This window comes from Elaeis guineensis, chromosome 1, assembly GCF_000442705.2.
Source record: "Elaeis guineensis isolate ETL-2024a chromosome 1, EG11, whole genome shotgun sequence".
Taxonomy (NCBI): Eukaryota; Viridiplantae; Streptophyta; class Magnoliopsida; order Arecales; family Arecaceae; genus Elaeis; species Elaeis guineensis.
In genome coordinates, this window is record NC_025993.2 from 162,669,752 (window position 1) to 162,695,750 (window position 25,999).

Here is a 25,999-nt window from a genome sequence, read left to right on the forward strand (position 1 = left end):
GCAATTTTTTCTACTCAAAAATCTCCTTAGGCCACTTTCCTATGTCTCAATAAAAAATTACCTCCTCTTGATTGACGCTCAATGCTTTGGCTTAATAAGCCTGCATCTTCTATGCCCTCTTAAAGCTGACCTTGCAAACTTAATTCCAATCCAATCCATTCATCTCTTCAAATCCTTAATCCTTCTTTTAATTTATTTTTTATATTTAATTTAATTTTGGTGATTTTTTGTTGACCTCTTTTCGTATCCTATCCAACATTTATATTATTATTGTGTTTGTTTGGTAGAGAAGAGAATGATGGTACTGATTTAAATTTTTCAAGTGATTAAGAGCTTGCAAGGAGATCAGATTTGTTGGCTCTGATTTTTTTCTATTGATCTCTTCTCTCATATTTATTCATGATGAATTTTAATTGTTTGAGCTGATGCTTTTATATCAACTTTTTTTGCCACATAAACAACTTAGTGCAATATAAGTAAGCCACGAGATAACTTTGTTACAATAGGATAATAAAATTAGAGATAAATTTTGAATTAAAATAATTTAAAAATTTTATGATTAATTACATTAAATAAAAATCAAATAAAATTAAAATTTTTTAATATATTAAAAAATTTTATATAATTAAATTTTAATCTAAATTTATTTAAAATTTAATATTTCCTGCACCTAAACTCCATCAAATTAGTCACTCGTATCTAGTCACATGGCATGAACGAAATTATTCTTTAGATTATCATATTATGTGGGGGTGAGGTGCAGCAATGCCAAAGTAAGAATTAGATCCAGAAGGTGAAGTAGAGGGTCGTGACTCGTGAACATATTAGCGAGATCGCCATGATGAGATGTGGTGTAGCGCGAGGCGGAGTGAAATTGGAAACGCAGAATAGATTTAAGGTGAATTATTGGGTGAAAAGTGATGCTACATCGAACCATTAAAATCACGCGTAAATTCCCATTGTTGGGTGGTCGATCGAACCATAACATGCCACCCCCGCCCCGTATTCTGGGAACGGAGGGAGCGTCGTGGATTTTAATTAGTAGAAATTTCCCGTGGGCCGGTCATTCGTGGGACGCAAGCAGCCATTTATGATCTACTTGAATAGTCCCATTCCGGATAGGAGTCGCCGAACTGGTGAGTTAGGGAGCTGAACTGATCAAATATATACTACAAATTAAGCTCCATTAGGTTTATCCAAACAAACGTTTACTGCATAGATTTCAAGATAACCTACTCTCGACCCACTGCTCCCTCCTTAATATAATTGACATATAATAATTTTCTGCTCCCAGCTAACTTATTATCGAAGGAATTGCGTCAAACTCCTTTGCTTAGACCCCGGAGCTGCCTGCACATACCACAAGGAAACCACCAAACAATCAGTAGTTTTAGACTCAGAAACGTATCGGTATAAGCTCAAATGAACCACATCAATAAAGTCAATCCATCAACCGAAGAAGTAATAACAGGCAACAAACAATCGTCTACAAAGTGTTAAAAAATAGGGGAGATGGCTCACAGGGCTGGAAGTTGACAGTGCATTTGCCGGGGAGCAGCATGGCCATATAGCGATCAACACCAGTGATGGGGGGTCCGTTGACAAGTTCGCAAAGGCAGGGCTGCCCCAAAGTCTTCACGGCATTGCAGCAAGCTTCGCTCGGCGCGGCCGGACTGAAGGGTGCGACAGCCGGCCTGCACGGTATCAGCTGCACCAGGGCCGAGAAGAAGGTGCTCGTGCACGCCTGGCCAGCCGCGTGGCCAGCCGAGCCCACGGCCAGCAGTAGCATCACAAGCCAACCTCTGGCCATTCTGGTCTTGGTGGGCACCGGCCTCCATGGCTACGCCGACCGGCAAAGTTCGCTAAGAGGTGCGCGCCTTCTGGGATGCCAGGACTCGGCGAGGTTGTGAGGGTGGTTAAATAGATGAGGGCTGTGAGTGAAGTGCATGCCAGAATGCATGGGCTTCTCATGGCAGGCAGCTGGTTGGTGCCTGCGCTGATTTGCATGTACCAGGACTGTATTGATTGCATGAGGGTTGGATGGGCAGTTCAGAAGTTGTTGCTGTGTTCATGCTTCATGAGGGATTATGTTGAGAGGGTGGGGATTGAGGGGGGAGTGGTTGATCAATATTTACGTGTGGGATGGGCTCTGAAGAGAGATTTATTTGGGTGGAATCCACATATAGATTTAAGATACCAGTAATCTATGTAAAGATGTTGTATTCAGAAGCAATTTGACACTAATATTGTTCCATCGGATAAATGGCCAACAATCACAGGTTTTAAATGGGTGCATCTTCTTCTCTGCTATTTGTTGCACCATTCAGAAATGGTCAAGGGGCCGCCGTGGAGTTCAGGGGCCCGGTAGGTGCCAACTTTTTGTTCAGACTGTGATTGTGATCAACCATTTTCGAATTATCATCGTCCTATTAACACTATAAAAACTTGATTTATAACTCTTTATCAGCATGAGTAGGTGTAAAATAAGGGGCCCAGGGTGGCCTTGGCTCTTCTGTGATTACTTCTCAAGGAGGATTTAGCTTAGCTTTAGCAGTGTTCTGAAATTATGGAAGTTATAACAATTTTGGAGGTCCTTATGTTTTTGGCTGATCAGTTTTGATATGGATCCGGATCTGATCCAGAACCAATTCAAATCTATATTTTTTGAGTTAGAACCGGATAATACATGGTCTGTCATGATCTAAATGACCGGTTGAGTTCCAATTTTAACCATGGATCCGATCCAATCAAACTCAATTTTCTATTGGGTTGGATTTGGCTCCAACATTAGGATGTAGACAAAAAGCTGAATTGGGTTAGATCACTCGTGACCTGATCCATCCGGTCCATTTGCATCCCTATGTGAAACAATTGGCACCCCATGCTTCTTCTCATTAAAAATAAAAGTGAAAGCATCACCAATGAAATTACCATGGCTGAATAATTGAAAAGTACCTCCCATGGCTCAAACCCAGGACCCCCCGCTTAAGGAGGGGTGCAATTGTAACCCAGAAAAAAAAAAAAAAGAAAAGTGGCAACCCTTCTGCTTGTCCCACTGACGTAACTTGGTCTGCTGGGATTCCTTATTCCTGCATACGCTATCTGTTGGATAAACTCAACATAGATTCCACACCAAATCTTTTAGGGATAATGTATTTCATGGTTTCCCAAGTCACAAACACATAACCTGTGCAAACAGCCAACTAAGTACTTCTAACATTTACTTGCTACATTAGTGTGTAGCCAAAATGGATCAAGATGAGGTGTGCATAACTGTACAATTACAAAAGCTTATTCTATTTAGAACTCAAGAACCCTCTAACAAACTGGTTCTAGCTTCAATCTACAACAGGAACCAGGCGACGTTGCATTACTGTACATAAGCTTATTCTCTTTAGAACTCGAGAACCCTCTACCAAACTGGTTCAGGAACCAGGTGACGCACATACATACCCAGGATTTTAAGACACATCAAAGCTAGATAGCTGATCCTCAGCTTCCATAAAATCTCCTCACGAATGCATGAAGCACCAAAGGGGAGAAACGGTAACAGCTGACGTGGAGACAAGGGCCTTCTCACAGATCACTCCATATGTACATGTATAAGCTGGCATAGTCGAAGGAGATCAGACCCAATTATTTGGAAGCGCGAAGTTGTGGAATCTAAAGGACACATCCCCTGCCGTGTCCCTACCGAGCCCCGCCTCGGATCCATCCCGGAAGACCAAACCCCTCGTTACTTCATCTGCTGGAGGTGGCAGCACAGAGGATGGTGGAGGTGCCAGAGCTAATTCATAACGTTCAACCCCTCTGCTGAGATTGGATGGAGACGTCTCCCACATGAACACGTGGAGTAAAATGGGCCTCAGTGCATGGCGGTGCAGCGATAGCTTTTGGCTGAGAGAGACTGTGTCAAAGCATCGGACGGCTCCGGAGGTGGAAACCATCCATGGGACGACCTTCTCGTTCCCAACCCTCGAGATCACCAACAACTTCGATGCTCTTGCTGCTTCTTTATACAGCTCCCTCAGGCCTGATCGAGTTGCAGCCGCTTCCATGCTGTCATCTTCTGTTACTGATGATATGTATATAAAACCCTGCAAACAAGAAAATGTTAAGAAAAGCATATATATTTCATCTGCATGTTTCAAGGAGTATGAAAGGAAGTCCATCCCGTTAAATGAATAGGTACTGTCTGTAAACTGAGTGGTGTTTCAAACATAGCCATAAAATTTAAAATCAAGATTCCTGAAAATTAGTACAGTAAGCCAGCATTGAAAGAGATGTGGAATTTTTATATAAGCATGCTATCGAACAATGTTAACGAGTGATAACAAAGACAGCAATTAAAATAGCAATAAAGTGTCCATAAATATATTCATGAAGAAATCATGAATAATACGTGAACTCTATGTAAATACTTCGATTGCTTATATCATACAAGGGCATCTGGAAAAATAAAACCACCATGTTCAGAGGATATGACGACAATGTTCTTGAGCTTTACAGCAGTCGAGATGAAGATCTTCATCCTGATAACGGAAATTAAAAGAGAAACAACATGGCCCAAGGAACTTGGGATAATGCATTAAAATAAAAGCATCTGTCCAACAGAAAATGGCCAAAGGAGCAAGAAAATACCTCTTCGGTGCGACTAATTGCAAACCCCAGCCTGGTATCGCCTTCCTGTAGCTTGATCTCCACTGCCATTTCCCCTGCAGATGGAGTGTACCAGAGCCGAACTGCCCTCACCACCCCAATGTCCACACCATGGTAATCCTCAAACCATACAGGCTTACGTTCGCCAAGTTTGAGAGGTCGGCCAGTGATCCCATGTTTACGGTAGAGGAAGCTGTCTCTCCAGAGATCTGTCAACACAAAGATATTTAGTTTTTACCAACAACATATATGAAAACCCTCACAATCTTTTCCCTAGAGAGATTTCAGACCTTAAGCTTACCTTGGTGAGTAGGGCCTCAGTCTGGATATTCATGAACACAATGGGAACCCCAGACGCCTGGCAGGAATTGAGCCAAGCATTGGCTCGGGCCAAGGTGTCCTCTAGAGAGTTGTAGCGAGTGGCGAAGGGTCCGATGCCTTGGGCAGTACGAGCAGCGACAGGAAGCAGCTCGAATTTGGAATGGACAGTGACTCCCTCATCTTCTTCTCCCAAGGATATGACACATAACCGTCTTGGAGCTGGGCTTTGCTCAGTGCGCTGATCACCCTTGAGCTCCTTGAGCCTTTACAAATGGTGGTATAATGCATTAGTGTGAGCTTGCACAAGATACGAAAGCAGAACTTAACTGGGAATAGATGTAGAGATAACAGCCTTATTTTATCATTTTTAGAACAAGGTAAGTGTTAGTTACTCCTGCCAGCTCTTTCAGCCGATCATGGAGGAGTCAGTGATTAGTGGAAATAGCATAAGTTTAATAGAGTTGTACTCGACTAACTTATTAGTATTTTTTGTTACCGATGTTGGAGGTTCGGTAGCAGATAGATAACTCTTGCCTTTGTCTAACTAAACAACGGATAAAAAGATAGGCATTTCTAATACATTGAATCATCTAGGAGACCAGGACTAATTTCTATGCATACTAATGTATAGTTAACTGTTTTTTGACAACGAGTCCTAAATTACTTAGATTTTTTATTGCTCACGATCCCAAGCGGTGTTATATGATCGGTTTTATGATAAGCAGCCCTTCACCTTTGGTTTTCTTGAGAGAGAAAATCCTAACTTTTTTTTTTTTTTTAAAAAGAAGAAATCCAGCACCCGGTTCTTTTTTTTATGTTGGTTTCTTCTTATAATTTGAATCAATTAACAGGAAGGATTTCCTTGGCCTTTACAACGACTTGATTGGTTGGATGACCTGGTCATATTTCTAGATAGCATAGATAGCATATCACATGGAAATTTTCTTCTATTTCCAATCAAAATGCAAGCTGAAATCAATGAAATGGTTGATTAAATGAGATAACTGTAAATAAAATAAATCTCAAACAGTATTACCAAAAATAAGTAAATTTCATCCAGAAACAACTATATTAATCATCGTAAGTTCATGAAAACACTTCATTGCAGTTACCAAATAACTTCATTCTACCCAAATCAACAAAATTCCGATGGATTACACCAATAGGATCAGCACCATAAGGGATGGTAGTAGTTATCAACTGTTCAGGAAACAGAATACTACAATATGGTGCTCAAATCCGAGTCTTCCTATAATAATTTTAGAATAGATAGAACTAAAAGCAAAACCGTTCCTTTAAAGTACCACAGCAGATGCTCTTTACACTGCTGCTGCATATATACGATCATAGTAACCAAAACATCAACAAACGGATAAGTAGATATCCTAAAAAGAATGACATGTATATGAGCGTACACAAGCGCTAGAAATCTTGATGAGAATTATACGAGTTGTCCTCCAAGACTTTTTCTTTTTAAAAAAGGTAGTCTTTCTCATAAACCTATGCAAAACCACCCAATACAATCAATTATGGGGAAATCACCTGTGTCTTCACGGAAGAATCATAACCAAGTGCAAAAAAAAAAAAAAAAAAGAAAAAAGAGAAAGTTTCAGGAGTCTGAATCATCGAGATGGCGTCGTGGCGATAATACGTTAGTCTTATATTAATTTTCTCCAAATCGACTAACTTTTGATCCCTCCCATCGCAATCAGAAGACAAGCTGGTTTTGGGCCCACCAGACATCCTGGCCTAATATTCTAATCCTTGAATTAAAGCCAGCGTAAGGAGACCGCGCAGGTATAGTCTTATAATATTCCAATCAAGCCAAGAATGGTACCAACATTTCTCAGCAAAAGAGACAAAAATATTGCACCCGAAATACTAGAATCTTTTCCTAAAAATATAATTAATCCAGTACCAAGTCAACAAACTACATAGTCAACGGTGGAATTGTGATACATTCTTTGAACCAGCCGGCAAACCAGGAACAAACCACCAACTGCTTTAAATAAAACTAATTACCAGCCCCAGAAGCCCAGCCGACTTAATGGAAACCATTGCAAATGTTTTTCACACATAAAACCCTTAAAATAACATTAAACTCATCATTTCTGACTCCTCGGTGGTCATTTGCAAAAAATACTTCCCAGTTAAAATCACTTAATTTTCGAAGCACCAAGCCTCACCCCTCCACTACAAAATTGGGCCCCACATGTCACCACGAATTATAGAAAGCTTATGTTATTAATGGCAGCTCAGTTACATCAACGCTTGTTCCACCTCCGATTAATTCAGATTTTTTCCCAAGGGGTCTATTGCAAATAAAAAGACAGAAGAAAACAAGAGTTTATGTGCGAGGCGCTCAAGATCCCATAGACAATCTCGCATAAAAATGGGCGGGTGAGATATTTCTAGACAGCAAAATCAGCCGGCAGGTGTTTATACGCATAAAAAATATTCTATGAGGACGTTTGTGGGGCTGTTACCTTGGATGGCGATGCACTCCCTCTCGGAGCGGTCGACGAAGCCGACGGCGTAGTTAGGGTCTTGGAGGGAGCGGAGGACATACTGGCGGCGGCCGGCTGCGGGGTGGGGGATGATGCAGGCCTGGAGTTCCACGGCGGCGGCGGCGGCGGCGTCGTTGCCGCCGGCCCGGCGGGCGCGGACGTAGATAGAGGTGTCGCGGCGCTTGAAGGCGGCGTGGAGGAGCTTCAGGACGCCGGCACGCCCGCCCTTGAACGGAGATCGGACGGCGGGGGAGTTCCCGATCTTGATCTGCTCCACAACATCCCCCGTCTGCAGCAGCGCCTCCCCGCCGCCACTCCACTCATCCGCGTTGCTGCTCCCCGCCACGCACTCGATCGCCACCACCGCCGCCGCTCCCTCGTCCACCAGCATCTCTACCCCTTCTGCCTAATGACCAGATCCGAGAAAAACAAAGAGCTTTTTGGTGAAATATTTTACAAAGAAGAGGGGATATGAAGGGTGAAAAGAAGGCGTTTTTTACAAGGAAAAAAACGATTTTTCTTTGTATGTTGTCAAAAGAATCGTCGAATTAAGGAGAGAAAATTCCAAAAAAAAAAAAGGTTTTATTTAAACCCAAGGACGAGAAGACGAGAAATGGAGACCTTAAAACCCAAGATAGGCGTTGTTGTTAATGGAAGGAATGGCGAGGAGAGCAACGAAATCCAGATCCCTCTCACGGCCTACTAAAGAATAAATTACACATTCGCTTATGAATTATATAGGGTGCCGGTCCGCGGTGGATTAAGAAAATAGAAAAGGTAAATGAAGAGAAAGGCCTTGCATCAGGGCCGTCGGTTTCGTGGTAAAGAAGCTTGGACCGCTCCGCCCTACCGAGGGAGCGAACAGTGACACGTACACGCTTTGGGCGTTGGGAGGGCATCAGAAAGGCATGGGAGCCTTCTGATTGGTGCACGCGCTACGTGTAACCGTAGAAGGAGGGTTTAAGCCGCCGGGGATGGCGTGGAAAAATTGCTCGGCTGTTCAAAGGAACCGGTGCCTGTCGCTCTCTCAAAGCTGGGCTTCCGGTTGTAACAAGGTGGCCTTTTTATTATTATTATTATTATTATTTATTCTCGCTCGAGACAAAAATCTAATGCATAATATCTATTAAAATCTATTTTTATATTTAAATTTATTAAAATATAAATAAAAATGTAATATTTGATAAATATCCATACCTATACCCATATTTATCAAAAAAATATTAATATGAATAAATAATTATTATTAAATTTTATTTATAACTCTATTTAATTTTATATGATATTTATTAAATTCTAAAAAATATACAACCACATTAACGTGTTCTTTACCATATTTATGTCTATTTTTTATGATTATAAAATAATTTATATCTATATTTTTAATATCTAATTTATATTTATATCTACTCAACTTCAATCCTATCGAATCCATTTCAGCTGTGCTCGAGGTGTGGATTAGGGACGCAAAAAGCCACTAGTCACATCCATGGAACATTGAGGCCTAGATGACGTGACTCGTGGGTTCGATGACTTCATTTACCAGACATCGATGTGTGAATAATAAGAAATTCCTGCAACCCAACTACGTGGTAAGTTTCGTTTGGCTGCAGTTTTTTTTTCTTTTTTTTAAGGACCTGGACTGCTAGGTTGTTTCAAATGGAGAAAGGATTAGAATATAGATTCTTCTGGAGTATCCACCAACACTGACTTGATATTTTTACCTCTAACCTTGTGATTTGACCATATTTTCCCACCCACCCAGTTTTTTTTTTTATTTATTTTTTAACAAGAATACAATATCAAACAAATCTTAGGAAAAGCTTATAAAATTAATTTTTGCAGAGTGTTTGATTATGGGCACCTAACCTACTTTTCACGCAATACGCATTTAGTTTATCTCAAGATAAAAAAAATATCGCAATGCCCGAAAAAATGGAATTTAGGTCAATTATTATGGTTTACTATACATGCATGACAGATATGGGCGTTTTATCCCTTCGTTAATTTTTCAAAGGTGTCACTCTTTCTTGAAATCAAGGCCTATCTGGTTTATGTGTTTCAGAAGATTGAAGATAGACTTTTACGGAAAATTTATTAATAGCATACAGGTCACATCTCAATAAAAAAAAGCTATAAATTTATAAAATAAAATAAAATATAGGATACCAAGGTTCTAAAACGTGAGGTTACTTCATCAAAACTCTCACGTCATCCCACTTGCATTTCTTTGGGTGTGCATGTTTTTTAATCTAATTTTAGTTCTGTACAAGTGTACCGAAGATGGCTGTTGCTTTCTCCAAACCTACTTGGAATAGAAGCATTATTATGATTTTACAATACACTTTAAAATATTTTTTTTTATAATTTACTTTCCTACGGGGAATTGTGGTTTTGTTTCAATTTTAGAACAGTCAAAGATACATTTAAAATTTCTCTGGTCGCTACCTTGGGCATTGATGAAGGTCCTCTCTCTCATGAACCAACTCAGGAGATGGCCTCAGAGGTACATCGGTTCGGTAATTGCTGCGTGATCCTCGCTACGATTGCAGAAGTAGCCAAAACAAAGAGTAGAAAAATAACCAGGAAGGTCCTTCTCAAGCAACTACTGGTAATGGTCCAAAAATGCACAACGATCAATTCAAACATGGAGGAATAGCAGCAGCTGTTAATGGCGCGGCAGATAAATAGAAGACCGAATTAAACCTACTCCCTCACTCGATTCTAGTTTCCTTTGTAAGCCAGTGTTCATATAATTAATGGTAGCTAGTTCTGCCAAAATAACATGAAAATTTCTGGTAAGAGCAAGAAGACATGCTTTTCCATAGTGATTTTACTTTGACTTCAGAATATGAAATGTAACAGTGATTTATTTTAAGAAAAAATGAAATAGTGTTCATATATATTGATAATTATATTTACTTGTCTACTGGACAACCATCAAGTATATAAAATAAATTGGTAAAAAAAAAGAAAATGGAGTGCTTTTCCAAAATAATATTAAAAAAAATTATCTACATAAATAATGTAAGTTTTAACTTATTTACCGGTTTGATGCAAAAATGATAAATTACCATTTTGAACGGCATTTTATCGTCCACGTTATCCACCCCATTTTTCACATAGACCACGTTTTTTAAAAATGCCATTCTAATTGACGTTTTTAAAAATACCATATTAATTGACATTTTTAATTTTTTTCAAAAAAAATGATAAAAATGATAAAAAATAAAAAATTTAATTTTAAATTTTTAAAAAATAAAAATATGATTTCGATAAAAATAAAAAATAATTTTTATTTCAAATTACCTTTTCAAATTATCTTTTTAAAAAAATATATGAAAAAATTATTGTAAAACAAATTAAAAATATCATAAAAAATTAAAAAGAAATAAAAATAATAATTCAAAATTCTAAGAAAATAAAAAGTTTAATTTTAATTCAAATAAAAATCATTTCCAAATAAATTTTTTAAAAAAAATATCATAACACAAGAAAAAAATTAAAAATAAATAAAAATATCAATTTTGAATGTATTTTAATAAATAAAATTTCAAATTTTAATTAAAATAAAAAATAATTTTAAATTATTTTCTTCATTCAAAATTATTTTTTTAAAAAAATCTAAAAAAATCTTAAAAAATTTAAAAATAAAGAATACCATAAAAAAATAAAAAAATGAGAAAAAATAAAAATATAATTTTAAATATAAAAAATAAAAATTTTAATTTTAATTCAAATAAAAACCATCATTTCAAATTACTTTTCCATTTCAAATTAATTATTTTAAAAAAATATGTAAAAATAAAAAATTAAAAAAATAGCATAAAAAATAAAATATTTTAAAAAATAAAAAAATATAATTATATTTTTAATTTAAAAATTATTTGGCTCTTTTAAAAATGCCATATTATTTGGCACTTTTAAATTTTTCCAAAAAAAAGAAAAAAATGAAAAAAAATTAATTTTAATTTCTTAAAAAATAAAAATTATGATTTTGATAAAAATAAAAATTATTTTTTTATTTCAATTATCTTTTCAAGTTATCTTTTTAAATAAATATATGAAAAAAATTATTGTAAAAAAATTAAAAATATCATAAAAAAATAAAAAAAATAAAATTTAAATTTAAAATTTTAAGAAAATAAAAATTTTAATTTTAATTCAAATAAAAATCATCATTTCAAATTACAATCTCCTTTCCAAATTAATTTTTTAAAAAAATATCATAAAGAAAAAAAATTAGAAAAAATAAAAAAATAAAATATCAATTTTGAATATATTTTAAAAAATAAAATTTTAAATTTTAATTAAAATAAAAAATAATTTTAAATTATTTCTTCATCAAAATTAATTTTTTTAAAAAATAACTAAAAAATCTTTAAAAAATTAAAAAATAAAGAATACCATAAAAAATAAAAAAAAGAGAAAAAAATAAATATTATAATTTGAATACAAAGAAATAAAAATTTTAATTTTAATTCAAACAAAAAAATCATTTCAAATTACTTTCCCCATTTCAAATTAATTATTTAAAAAAAATATGTAAAAATTTAAAAAATTAAAAAAATAGCATAAAAAAGTAAAATATTTTAAAAAATAAAAAAATAAAAATTATAATTTTTAATTTAAAAATTATTTGGTGCTTTTAAAAACACCATATTATTTGGTGCTTTTAAATTTTTCCCAAAAAAAAAAATGAAAAAAATGGCCAAAAAAATTTTAATTTTAAGTTTTTTAAAAAATAAAAATTATGATTTTGATAAAAATAAAAATTAATTTTTTATTTCAAATTATCTTTTTAAATAAATATATGAAAAAAAATTATTGTAAAAAAAATAAAAATATCATAAAATATTAAAAAGAAATAAAAATTATAATTTAAAATTTTAAAAAAATAAAAATTTTAATTTTAATTCAAATAAAAATCATCATTTCAAATTACAATCTCCTTTTCAAATTATTTTTTTAAAAAATATCATAACAGAAGAAAAAAATTAGAAAAAAATAAAAAAAAATCAATTTTGAATATATTTTAAAAAATAAAATTTCAAATTTTAATTAAAATAAAAAAATAATTTTAAATTATTTTCTTCATTCAAAATTAATTTTTTAAAAAAATATCTAAAAAAACTTAAAAAATAAAGAATACCATAAAAAATAAAAAAAAAAAAAAAAAAATAAAAATTATAATTTTGAATATAAAAAAATAAAAATTTTAATTTTAATTCAAATAAAAACCATCATCTCAAATTACTTTTCCATTTCAAATTAATTATTTTAAAAAAATATATAAAAAAATAAAAAATTAAAAAAATAGCATAAAAAAATAAAATATTTAAAAAATAAAAATATAATTTTTAATTTAAAAAATATAATTTTTAATTTTATTTAAAATAAAAAATATCATTTCAAATTATTTTCTTCATTTCTAATTATTTTTTTTAAAAAATATTCCAAACAAAAAAGTAAAAAATGAGAAAAAAAAGAGAAAATATCCCTTGCTTGAAATAACTTTAGCATAATTTTACGTTATAATTTCTATAGCCCTTTTAGCATAACTTTTTTCCTTCTAATATTTTGAGACACATTCGAGTATGTATATCCATATCAACAAAGCATAATATCTGATCACTTAAAATTAAATAATATAAAATAAAATTAATATTTAATAATATTAAATAGAATAAAAATATCAAGCATATAAAAAATAGTACAATAAATATTACAAAAATACTAAGTATAAATCTAAAAAAGACTAAGTCCCACAAGGACGTCATGATGCCCGTGGTCGCTTGGACTTTCTCAGGAAGGTCCTCGCCGGCTGCTCCTGTTCCTGCTGTGACGGCTCCTCCCTTATATCAGTGGAGGAGGTCTGCTGGTCATGCTGCTCAGAAATAACTGATGCTGTCGGATTATCTACGGACTGAACGATCCGCTCAACCCTCTTATCTGGATATACGGATGGGTCTGAAAAGAAAGTATCATACTCATATGGCCAACTGGTACCCAATGATGTCATCTGCGGGATATAAGAAGAAGAAGGTGCTGCCATCTGTGGATCAAAAGGTGGTGGTATCTGTGCGGCATCTAATGATGATATCTGCGGAATATACGGTGATGGCATATGTGGAACATATGGTGACGGTGTATATCTCATATCTGGTGCATCGGCTACTCCATACCAAAGCGTACAGCTATATGGATCAACACCAATCGCCACCAATATTCCAGAACTTGTTCTCTCTATCTTATGCAGTATTCGAATCCGTTCGTCCTCATCAGTCGTAGATAAAGCACGACGAGCATCCAACACAAGACCCGACATAGAATCAGTCTACAAAATAAAAATAAAACAGTCAATATACTGTAAAATATAAAACAAAAATATAATACAAACAACATAAACTAATTTTTGTAGTCTTACCAAAAGACGCACAGCAGAACTCTCATCCGCATATCCGAAAACTGCATACCGAGACTGTCCAATGACTCACACTGTAATACTAAAAAATCAAGCCATGTAGTCATCGGTATATGAACGGTCTCTCAAAATAGGATCACCATGAACAATGTGATCTCGACGTGCATCCCAAATATTGATATACGCTGCATGTCTGATACGCCAGTCAATACGAGTTCTACCTCGTCGATCAATACGATGAAGTCTCTGGCTGGTATCAAACTGCTTTGGGATGTCCTGAATCTGACCAAACTGTCGCAGGACATGATCGGATAGATGCCACTCTATCATATCAAAACAAATAAGTAGCACCCTAGCAGTCCATATGTCATGTCCAACTGTACACATCTGCGATAATATAGCAATATCTCATCTGTCTTGAGGACCGAGATACCGCGAATCGTAAGCCATAATACGCTAATGAATCTAAAATAATGATATTATCACAAATGTATTAAAAAATAAGAAATATGATATGATAGCCATTCATTTTATGAGAAATATATTTTAAACACAATATTGTCATACAATACAACTTAAATACAAAATTCAATTCATCTCATAGAAATACATAAAACAATGACGAAAATATATCTTCAGAGCCTTTAATTTCTTTCACTGCTTGAAGTTGAAGTGTGTTGAAGTATCCTAGGACAGCGGCGGCAGTCATAACCCTGTTCCTTACAAATGCCATAGTGGTTCTTACTTCTTATTTGCCTATCATCCATCTCATTTCGTAGTCTTGTTGACTTTGGTCTACCTTTCTGCTTGAGTCTCAAACGATGATGATCAGGAATACATTTGAACATACGTGTATGCATCCAATAATCTTCATATGGTAATGGATTAAAGTCACCGCTCCAAGCATTCATATATGCTGTAATTGTATATGCATCATCTACAAAATCACTAAAATGTACAGCAATTTCTTGACACAGCTAAAATATATGAACATGGATATTTGTACATGTTCCACTTTTCACAAGACACAGGAGAAGTCACCATAGGACTCTGAATAATTAGACAACTAGGGCCGACAGTAGTGAAATATTGTTCTGCAAATACGGCCTCAATACTATCGGTTTGCACCATAGGAGTTACGAAAAGTGAGGAAGGCCCAACATTATTGTCCGCTTGAGTTAAAAACCGACTATAGTATCCAAAGCTCGGTACATCTTCCTTTTCAATATATAATTCTAAAAATCGACATTCTACATATTTCAAAGGAAAGGTCAGCATTTCTTCGACATCTTCATCGTCATCAATTGGAACTAAGATATAATTGCTCTGCATTAACTGTCCCGACAGATTAGGAGATTTTCATTTCAATTTTATTTCATATTTTTTTTGTCTACAGAATACTGCTGTATAAATGGTCCAATAATTCTTGACATGATAATGATGACGATACTCTAATCATCCGATTTGCAGGATGACTGTACTGCACATCAGTTTTATCATTCTGTATCATGCCATCATAATACAATAGTATACAAACTCGAGTACTGGCCATTTTCTCAAAGAAACCTATGATAAAATCAAAATCAAAATATTTAGTATTACTAATTATTTTATCATTTCAAAAGATTCACATGATAAATGTATCATATCATCAACAAATAGGTACAGATAGATCCTATCTCATTCGAAAATTATATTAATTCTATAGGTTAACTACATTAATCAAATGATACGCAAAAGGGACCGAAAGAAATTTTGACAGTATTTGTTCTTAGTTCTCCCCACATGACTGAAAATATATGAGGAGAACTAAAAAAAATACTGTCCGAAATTTCTCTCGAACCCTTCGTATATCATTCGAATAATGTAATTACCTATAAAATTAAATACAATTCTCAAACTGTCCAAATTGGACAATCAATTGACCAATGAATTGACCAATGTATATATTTTACGATATCCATACAAAAATATATAATCAAATATATATTTTATACGGATATCGTTGAATATCTTACATTGCTCAACTGATAGGTCTACGTTTTAATGAAATACTTAAAATTTTTAAATTATGATCGAATCAAATTTTAAAATAAATCTTAATCTAATGAGATAAAAATAAAAAATAAAAAATAATGAGATAAATATAAAAATTAAAAAGACTGAAATAGAAGGATGCCGCAGGACCGCACGGACCCACCGTCGGAGGACCGTCGGGGCCCACCGTCGCGGATCGAAAGAGAAGGGTGCCGCAGGGCCGCACGGACCCGCCGTCGAAGGGCCGTCGGGGCCTGCCACCGCGGATCGAAAGAGAAGGGCGCCGCAAGGCCGCACGGGCCCACCGCCACCGCAGCCGCCAGCCCTCCGTCGTCGGCGGCCAAGAAAAAATAGGGAGAGAGAGAGGAAGAGGGAGAGGAGGGGCCGGCCAAGGGAAGGGGACCGCGGGGGGCCGCCGTTGGGGTGCGTGGGCTGCCGTCGGTCGTTTGTCGCCGGTGGCCAAGGAAAAAGAGGGAGAGAGAGAGAAAGAGAGAGAGAGAGGAAGAGGGAGAGGAGGGGGCCGGCCAAGGGAAGGGGAGGGCCGGGGCCCACCGTCGGGGCGCGCAGCCCGCCGTCGGTCCTCTGACGCTGGCGGCCAAGAAAAAAAGGGAGAGAGAGAGAGAGAAGAGAGAGAGAGGAAGAGGGAGAGGAGGGGCTGGCCAAGGGAAGGGGACCGTGGGGGGCCGCCGTCGGGGCGCATGGGCCGCCGTTGGCCGTCTGTCGCCGGCGGCCAAGAAAAAAGAGGGAGAGAGAGAGGAAGAGAGAAAGAGAGGAAGAGGGAGAGGAGGAGGGCCGGCCAAGGGAAGGGACGTTGGAAATAGTGTCCCAAAGCCAATCGTCAGTCTATTGATGGTTGTGCTCATTTTTTTTGTATATGTACATGAATTATGAATTAATAAAAATTATTTTGATATTTTTCATCATAAAATATTTCATCTTCTAATGAACTCCTATGTTGTGGTGAAGTCCTTAGGACTATTTAGACTCGACAAAGGAGGATTTGCCGTTTAGTCCTTAAATCTGTTCGTGACCAAATGATACGTTGTTACTAAGGACGATAACGTTTATCAAGCATAGGTCATTGTGTGCCATATAGGTTGGTTGTCCTCTTGACCAATGAGTGTGGAGACACTGGTATGGCATACAGGTGAGATGTAAGGGTACATCTGTACTGAACGTGACCGACTCCGAAACTATTTTTGCTGTCAAGATTTGCTCCGATGGAATATGGGTATAAATGTCCCTCCGACCTGAGACCGCCATGGTGACTTGCAAGCAACTCACTGCACTTAGGCACTGGACTACCTGAATTTTTAATTCAGTGACGGAAGGCTGCTGGGTGTAGTCAAGTACTTGACTTGTCGGTGCATGTGTCAAGATAGAATTGACCACTCCAGTTTAGGAGCTGTGGACAGTCGTATTTCAATTTAGCAAAACCTTGATCAGGGTAGTTCTTGTGAGGAGTCATAGGACTGTTTGAGTTGAGCATGATTCGGATGATCTGATCAGGGTTGACAGTTTAAACCTGAGTCGTCCTAAACACAGGGGTCAAAAGGATGAATTATATAGTAACCATATTCATGTAGGTTCTGAGTGTTGCGATTGTGACTATTCGATCTATCCGGACGTCGGGTACCATTGCTAGATGGTCACTTTGATTAGTACAAGAATTGGTTCCTGTGCTACGGCTTAGGTTCGATTAGAGGTTCCTATCTGATCTGATGGTTGATGTAGAATCCTACATGTTTGAAACTCAGTGATCGAGAATCAGGATTCTCTGATCACGAGTTCCACACATTATGGGTACGGGGGTCAAGAGTCCCACTGGTTGGAACTTTTCGATCAGGATTACATATCGATGAATTCTGATGTCCGATTGCCCATCGGATTTGGATTCAGTATTTATGAGAAGTTTAATTAGTGATTTGATCGTTAATTAACTCAATTTGATTGAGTAATTATTTTTGGATCAAATCCAATTGAATTGGATTTAGTTGGGTTTGATCCGATTAGGTTAAGAGTTGACCTAATCGTCGAGATGGTTTGGTCCTTGATTTGATCAGGGGTTGGACTTAGTCAATTTTTGATTTGATTAGAATTTTGTTGAGCCTAATTAAGCCTAATTTAGTTGGATTTAAATTAGTCTAATTGGACCTAAATTATTTGATTCAATTAGGTTGGTTTAAATAATTAAACCACCTTGACCCAATCTCCATGCGCCACCTCACTTCCATTGCACCCATTTGAATTCATGAGAAAAAACTTCTCGTGAATTATTTTCTCATGCCAAGCCCTCTCCACGCCCCACTTTAATGTGCCATATGAATGGATAAGGATGATTGGTTGGCCATTCAAATTCAAAATAAAGTTTCAATTTAAATGGGCAATCAATCTTTGCACCTTATCCTTTTTTTTACGTCCCATTTATTACATGAGAAAAAGTTTCTCATGAAATCACTCCATGCATAATTTAAGCCACACCTCATGCCTTTAGTGGATAAGGGATGAGTTGGTGTCCATTTGAATTCAAAATTTGATTTGAATTCAAATGTGCAATTACTCATCTTTATCCTTTCTTTTGGATAAGACGTTTGACGTGGTTATAAAGGAGGAGAAGAGTGGGGCGTGCAAGAAGAAGATTTTTGAAGAAAAATTCTGGGGCGTGAGAAGTCTTGTGCATGAGAAGGAAGTCCAAATCCTTCCAAGAGAAAAAGAAAGAAAAGTGGGTGCAAGGTTTCCGGTGAGTTTCCTAGAGTTTTAGCCTGAGGTTCGGGAAGTGAGAAAGTGAGCTACGAGTGTCATGAGCCCATAAAATTTCAGAAAAATCTTCAACATCCTCTCAAGCACGTCTGTTGATGATCTGGAGTATCTGAAGAATCGACAGACATCGATCGAAGGAGTTTGATCAGCATCAGCCGTCAAAAGGGCTCTACAACGAGCTAGCACTCGTGAGGAGTCGATCAGACCAGGAGCTTCGTGTGGATGATCCATAGAGGCCAGACACATTATGTGGCTGCATCACGATGATCAGACTCTCCCGACGGTGATCAGATTACAGCGATCTACTACCCGCACAAAGGTATTGTGTTCTAAACATATTACAGTAAAGTGTTTACTGTTTGAATTTAAAATTTAAATTTAAATGAATACATACTATATATCATATTTAGATCCTAATATAGGATAAATTTATGTTAATTAATTAGATTAATTAATAATTTTTCACTGTAAAATCATAATTTTGAAAAAATTTTAAAATTACCATTTTATCCCTGCACTGAATTTTCCTCACAAATGGTATCAGAGTGGGTTCTTAGATATGATATATATATTTGCATGCGTAGATTAAGTTATAATTTAAAAATTTAAATTTAAAATTTAAAATTCAAAATTTAAAATTTGAATTTTGAAAGTTGTTCGAAATTTAAAATTTAAAAATTTGAAATTCAAAATTTGAATTTTTAATTTTGAAATTCAAAATTCAAAATTCAAAATTCAAAAAATTGAAATTAAAAATTTAAAATTTGAAATTTGGTTGAAATTTCAAATTTAAAATTCAAAATTCAAAATTTGAAATTCAAAATTTAAAAATTTAAAATTTATTTGAAATTTGAAATTCAAAATTTAAAATTTGAAATTTAAATTTTGAAATTGATATATTTAGATATACTTGATCCCAGTAGCAAGTAATCGAATTGGGTTGGTTGCCATGGCCGTCCGGTCATAGGAGAAAAGTAAGGTTTAAAAGCCCTCTCCTCCCATTCGATGGGGTCTCCTATGGCGGTAGGGGTGCCGCTGTAATTATATCCCATGCAGATGAAGCAGCGAAAAGAATTAATTGTAAAGGTTCAATTGGTGAAATTTATCATGAATGTGTTAGATTAGATCTAAAGAATATTCATGATTTATTTTGATTGAGTTATTTTCTGTTATGTAATTAGCAATAGGATTGCTATTTATGAAATATGCTGATCTATTTGTGAAATGAGTCAACATATTTGGTGAACAGAAAATAAAATCTTTCACATTTGAAAATTATTTTCGAAATGCCAAACCCTGACCCATCAGCCCAAATACTTAATTAAAAGAATTAAGTGTTGTCTAGTAGGTCTAGAATTGTGAATTAAAACCTAAGATAATTGCATAAACTTGTGGGTCAATGGGTTAGATGGATTAGGTCCATAATTGGGTTAGATCTAAGGTTAGCTTAAAGAAATGGACTAAATTAGAGTAATTGGTCAAATCTAATCAAAAGTTGAATTAGATTAGGTCAAGGATACTCTAGACTCAACTCCAATAGTTACAGTTGAATGGGTCCATATCTTTAACTAGACCAAGATGGACTTAATTCATGGCTACGCGGTGGAACACTATTTACTAAGTTGATTAAATTAAAACTAATAAACCGGTTGGTGTCTAAGATAAGTTTGGCAGTTTGACCAATGGTTTTTAAGCGAGAGCTACTCACAGTGATTCGATCTCTGATGAATTAATGGCTTATCCCCACCACTGATCTCACTTACCTGGCCAACCTGGTGAATTAGATTTTGATTAGATCACTTGGTGATTAGGGCTCACCCATGTCATTAGGTAAATCAGTTTGACTGATTTAAGTGCTCCTAATGCCAACTTTAATTAAATCTTTTTTAATCTGACTTGATGAAGTCAGTGGGAGGATTGAAATTGGCTGGATATTTTCTTCTCATCTATCTTTTAATACAATCTTCAAAAATTATTAGGTCCCTAAAAATGATTAAGTTATATTGATAACTAAGTCATAGCCTCCCATTAAGTGAGTGATAATGAGTCCATTAGTTTAATAATCATTGGAGGCCCAAAGGCCTGGTGCTTATTGACTAATGGAATTATCATTCATAATATGATAATTTGGTTTGAGTCTTTTTGATGGTGGTCAGGTTGGTCGGCCAAAGTCGGACCTGATCATTTATTGGTCCGATTCATCAAATCAAATCATGTTAATGGTTGGATCTAACCAGATCTTTTAGTGGAGGCCAAAGCCTACTGATTAGATTCTGAGGCAAAATCAATTACTAGAAGTTATTTAGAGAAACAACTGATTATGAACCTACCCATAGATGCATATGGGTTGACCAACCAAAGTTGGACTCGTGTGTAGTTTGTGTGGATTCTAGTACCCACTAAGGAATTAAAGTAATTCTTCGAATTGGAGGTTGAGGCTACCAGTTCATAAAAATACTGGAAGAAACTTTAGACTAAAGTCCAAGTCTTTAGTATTTATAATTTATGTACTAATAGAGGTCTAATTTTTCTTTATGTAGCTATGGCCACTACCCTGTCGTTCCGGTCATTATTAGATAATGACAAGCTCATGGGACCTAATTTCGATAGCTGGTATCGAAAATTAAAATCATCCTTGAGCATGAGCGGATCCTTTATGTAGTAACGGATCTGGCACCTGAGGAGCCAGCCCTGAATGTTAGAGAGACGGTCTGAGATACTTATCAGAAGTGGCTCAACGACCGCACCACCGTTCGGTGCATAATGTTGGCCGCAATGAATGATGAGTTCAGCCGCAGGTTCGAAAATGCCCAGCCTCAGGAGATGCTTCAATTGTTGAACGACTCCTTTGGCACGCCTGACGACGTTGAAAGGCACAAAACTAGTTGTGCCATTTTCAATGCTCGGATGAGGGATGGAGACTCAGTCACTGATCATGTACTGTACATGATCGAAATGATTGAGCGCCTAAGTAAACTGGGTTTTCCCTTGCACGAGCAGCTCAGTAAGGATGCGATCCTTAATTCATTGCCCAAGTCCTTCCTCTCCTTCCTTACTCATTTTCGGATGACATAGCCTACAGTGAACTACCACGACTTGTTGGGGTTGCTGCAGAACTTTGAGAAGGATCACCAGCTCCATAAGGAGTCGGTGAATGTTGTGGGAAGGTCTTCTTCTGGTCGTTGACCCTTTAAAAAAAAAAGAAGAAGAACAAGAAGAAGAAGAATAAGAAGGTGCAGCTGCATGCTGGGATGTCTGCACAGGGTCAGACCAAAAAGTGCAAGCCTAACCAGAGCCAGGCGAAGTGCTTCTTTTGCAAGAAGCATGGGCACTGGAAGAGGAATTGTCCTCTATACATTGCCTCCCTGGACCCGAACAGGCCGAAGAAGAAGCAAGGTACTTATATGATAACACCTTGTAACTTTTTCATTTGTGATACTACTACCTGGATATTGGATACCGAAAGCTCTTATCATATTTGCAATTCGATGCAGGGTCTGCAGGTTAGTAGGAGATTTGATGAAGGCGAGAGGTTCTTGAACGTTGGAGATGGAAGCAAAGTTCCAGTTCTAGCATTAGGAATCATGAACCTTGTAATCAATTCTTGAAACGTAATTCTGAGTGAATGTCACTATTGTCCAAGTTTTTATTAAATATTATTTTTGTAGGCCTTTTGACCATGAACGGTTATCAATTTTTAATAAAAGAAAATATTTGCAATATCATTTTGAATGGTGTTATAATGTTTGTTGGATAATTTAATAATGAAATTACTTTCTATCACAACTTGTTAATGTGGTTCAAACCTCCGGTAAACGCCCTAGAATAGATAATGTGTCAGAAGTCTACCTTTGGCACTGTAGGCTAGGTCATATCAACAAGAACAGGATAAACAGGTTGGCTCAAGAAGAAATTCTTGAAGTAGGTGATTGTGAATCACTTCCAATCTGTGAGTCCTGTCTTCTTGATAAAATGATCAAGTCACCTTTTACTGAAAAAGATGAGCGAGCCAGTGAACTCTTGGCTCTGGTACATTCTGATGTATGTGGACCCATGAGCTCAAGTGCAAGAGGTGGATATTTCTACTTCATAACTTCACAGAAGACCTATCAAGGTATGGGTATGTCTATTTAATGAAGCATAAGTCGAAGTCGTTTGAAATGTTCAAACTATTCTGAAATGAGGTAGAAAAATAAATTGGAAAGTGTATTAAAACTCTTCGATCTGATCGAGTAGGTGAATACCTTTTCAATGATTTTCTGACATATCTTGAGGAGAATGGGATTCTCTCTCAGTGGACACCTCCTGGAACACCACAGCATAATGGTATGTCTGAAAGGAAGAATCGGACCTTGTTGGACATGGTTCGATCCATGATGGAGTTTGCTGGTCTGCCGATCTCCCTCTGGGGATATGCGTTCGAATCGGCTTGTTACCTTCTAAATAGAGTTTCGAGTAAGTCTATAACCAAAATGCCATATGAGATATTGGTTTATGTCACAAATTGACATAAAAAGTATCAATTAATATCTAAATTATCTAACTTTATTAAAAATTGATACTTGTTATTATATTTTGCAGAAGAAGAGGTCATCAATAGAAAGAACAAGGAAAGAGGATTCCAACGGGTAAATTTTACGCAAAACGGAGTTAAATTGATCCAGAAATTGAAGAATGAAGAAAGAAGACTCAATTGGGTCAAACCCGAGTCAAATCAGGTCAAATTGGTCAAAAATCAATGATTTGGTGATCTGGTTACCGCCTGGTCCACAGCAACAGGCGCCTGGACCATGGACCCATCGGCGCACCATAAACCAGCCAATCAGCGAGTCTCGGCTCACCGCAAGCATGCGAGCCCGATCCACGGCGCGGTCTAGGGCTCATGAGGAGAAGAAGAAGGTCCGAAGGCAACCTGGTAACTTCACATCACTCGATGGTCCGATCTTCTCTGATCAAGATCCAACGCTCCACATTTTTGCTCATCGGACGCCACCATCGCAGCGGTCAAGATCCAACCGTAATCAAGGCAATTGCAAGAATCAATAAACACTAGGACAACACGGGATCCTTCTGCAGCGCGATCCAACGACAAATCTTCCAGCGCCTTGATCGGACGGTCCGCGATGCATCCGACCTGATCCCATCTCTGCAGCGCGATCCAACGCAGCGCTTCACCCAGATCGTGATCCGACGGCCCAGAATCGCTTCCGGCTTGATTTATTAGATGAATTGGGTCCTTTAGATGAAGATCGGACGGCTGAAACAATTTCTAGGTTTCTTGATGGATTTAAGTACTTTTTGAGCGAGATTTGAGCTCCCTAAACCCCCTAACAGCCCTCTAAAACCTCTTAGTCCACATCTAAAGTTTTGAAAATCTTATAACCCCCAAATGCCTATAAAAAGCCCCCAAAGGCCCTTGTTTTAATGATTCTTGCCTTCCGATCAAGCTTGTAACCCTAGATAGTGGGGTTTTTAGCTTTCTTCTCAAGCCTCGAGCTTTGAGTTTTTGTAATAAATTTTTTTTATATAAAATCTTATTTTTATGAATTTTATCTCTTTACATTATGCAATTTATTTTTCTTGCAATTAGGATAGTTTAATTTATGCAATTTAATTTTATGCAATTAGGTTAGTTTAAATTATGCAGTTTAAATTTATGCAATTAGGATAGTTTAATTTATGAAATTAGGGTAGTTTATTTTTCTGTATTTAAATTTTGCAAGTAGATTTAGATCATGTCTAGCTAAGCATCCCTTCTAGGGTTTGCGATGAAGCTAGATCATGAGTAGGGTTTTACATAGGGTTCTTTCTTTTTCTTAGGATTTCTTTTTCTTCCTCTTTTGCCAAGAATTTTTGATGAACTACAGTTGGGTCAGAGTCCCTTCATAGTTCATGCTTGATTCAGTGCATAGGAGGAGAAAACCTAAGGGATCCTAGTTACTACTCCCCTGTAAAGAATCTTGATGGGTTATCGTTGGGCCTTAGTCCCTTCATAATCTATGCTTGGGAAAGACAAGAGGAGTAGTCGTTAGGATCAATAAAAAAATTCTAGGTAGAATTCCTAATCTAGATCTAGTGGATTCAAAACCTAGATCCTTAGTCTTATTGTCTTTAGCAAACAACTTTCGATTTTCGATTTTCGTTAAAGCTCGCTTGAGCATAGATTTGAAAATCATTTTTAACCAAGTCTCTGTGGGATCGACCCGTACTCGCTGGTCGTGCTACTCTGCACACTGTGCGCTTGCGATTTTATTTACAAATTTTAAGATTTGCACATCAAGTTTTTGGCGCCGTTGCGGGATTTGGCGTTTTAAATTATTTTCAAATATTTGTTCTTCGTACTTTATAACTCTCTTTCTTTTTCCTTTAGGTTTCTAGATTTAGTTGGTGATTGCTGGAAAACTCAGGTATGCTTCTAATTTTTCTTTTATTATTTTTAGTTAATTACTTTTCCTTTTAGACCTAATCATTTGAATTTACTTAATCAAAAAAAAAAAAAAATAAAACAAAACAAAAGACATTTCATAATCGTGAAGTAAAATATCAAAATAAAAAAAAATTCTAAATTAAAATCTTTTACATTCTTGGTCATCTTGTTTATTTGCATTTGCATTTTCATAATTAATCTAAGGGCATCAACCCATTAACAAGATAAGGTGGAGATTTCATTACCCTTCTTAGCCCAAAAACCATCTCCATCATATTGCATTACCTAGACCTTTAATCTTAAAATCAATTAGACGTCAACCTTAAGGAATTCGAGCTCAATAGGACAAGGAACCCTAAGAGTTCTACCAAGTTTGAGTTGTTTGATTAGTTGGTGTCTAGGCAAGTCCCTGAGGGTGGTTTGTTAAATTGGTTCAGTTGCTGGCCTGGCCAACTCGTTTGGTGTCTAGAAAGGCAACGATGAGTGAACCTCCCACCTCTTATACTTACCTGGCTAACTAGTTGATCAATCTCCACTTGGAAGGCTTGAAGGGTCATCTTGGAACAGTTAGGAGCTGTCTAGATTTAGGTTAACCCTAGGATAGATTGAGTTTAATTTATTGTTTCACTTGTTTGAAAAATAAAAAAAAAATTATTAAAATTTAAATTAATTTGGTTACTTTTCTTTAGATTTAGGACTCCTTAGGATCTTTTCTTTAGAACTTTTTCTCTTTTCTTTTTTTTTCTTATACATAAAAATTTTATAAAAAAAAATTGTATAAACATCGAGAACTGTACACCTCGTGTGTGGAGAAGAGTGTCGGGTCGTCTAGTTAGAATTGAGTCAATTCCTGTTGTTCCAATG

At 36.3% G+C, this 25,999-nt stretch overlaps 1 protein-coding gene and 1 non-coding gene across 2 annotated transcripts; both read right to left on the reverse strand.

Annotated features, from left to right (window-relative positions):
* Nucleotides 1–1,333: 1,333 nt before the first annotated feature.
* Nucleotides 1,334–1,810, reverse strand: LOC109505475 (protein LIM2). The gene is made up of 2 exons (XM_029262109.2): nt 1,522–1,810; nt 1,334–1,350 (listed from the first exon to the last, which is right to left on the reverse strand). Exons 1-2 carry the CDS (start codon nt 1,808–1,810, stop codon nt 1,334–1,336), a joined length of 306 nt encoding a protein of 101 aa, XP_029117942.2.
* Nucleotides 1,811–3,190: 1,380 nt separating this feature from the next.
* LOC105039469 (uncharacterized) lies at nt 3,191–8,277 on the reverse strand. The gene is made up of 5 exons (XR_012135764.1): nt 8,109–8,277; nt 7,467–7,893; nt 4,961–5,243; nt 4,642–4,868; nt 3,191–4,097 (listed from the first exon to the last, which is right to left on the reverse strand). It is a non-coding gene; the product is annotated as an uncharacterized protein (transcript).
* Nucleotides 8,278–25,999: the final 17,722 nt, after the last annotated feature.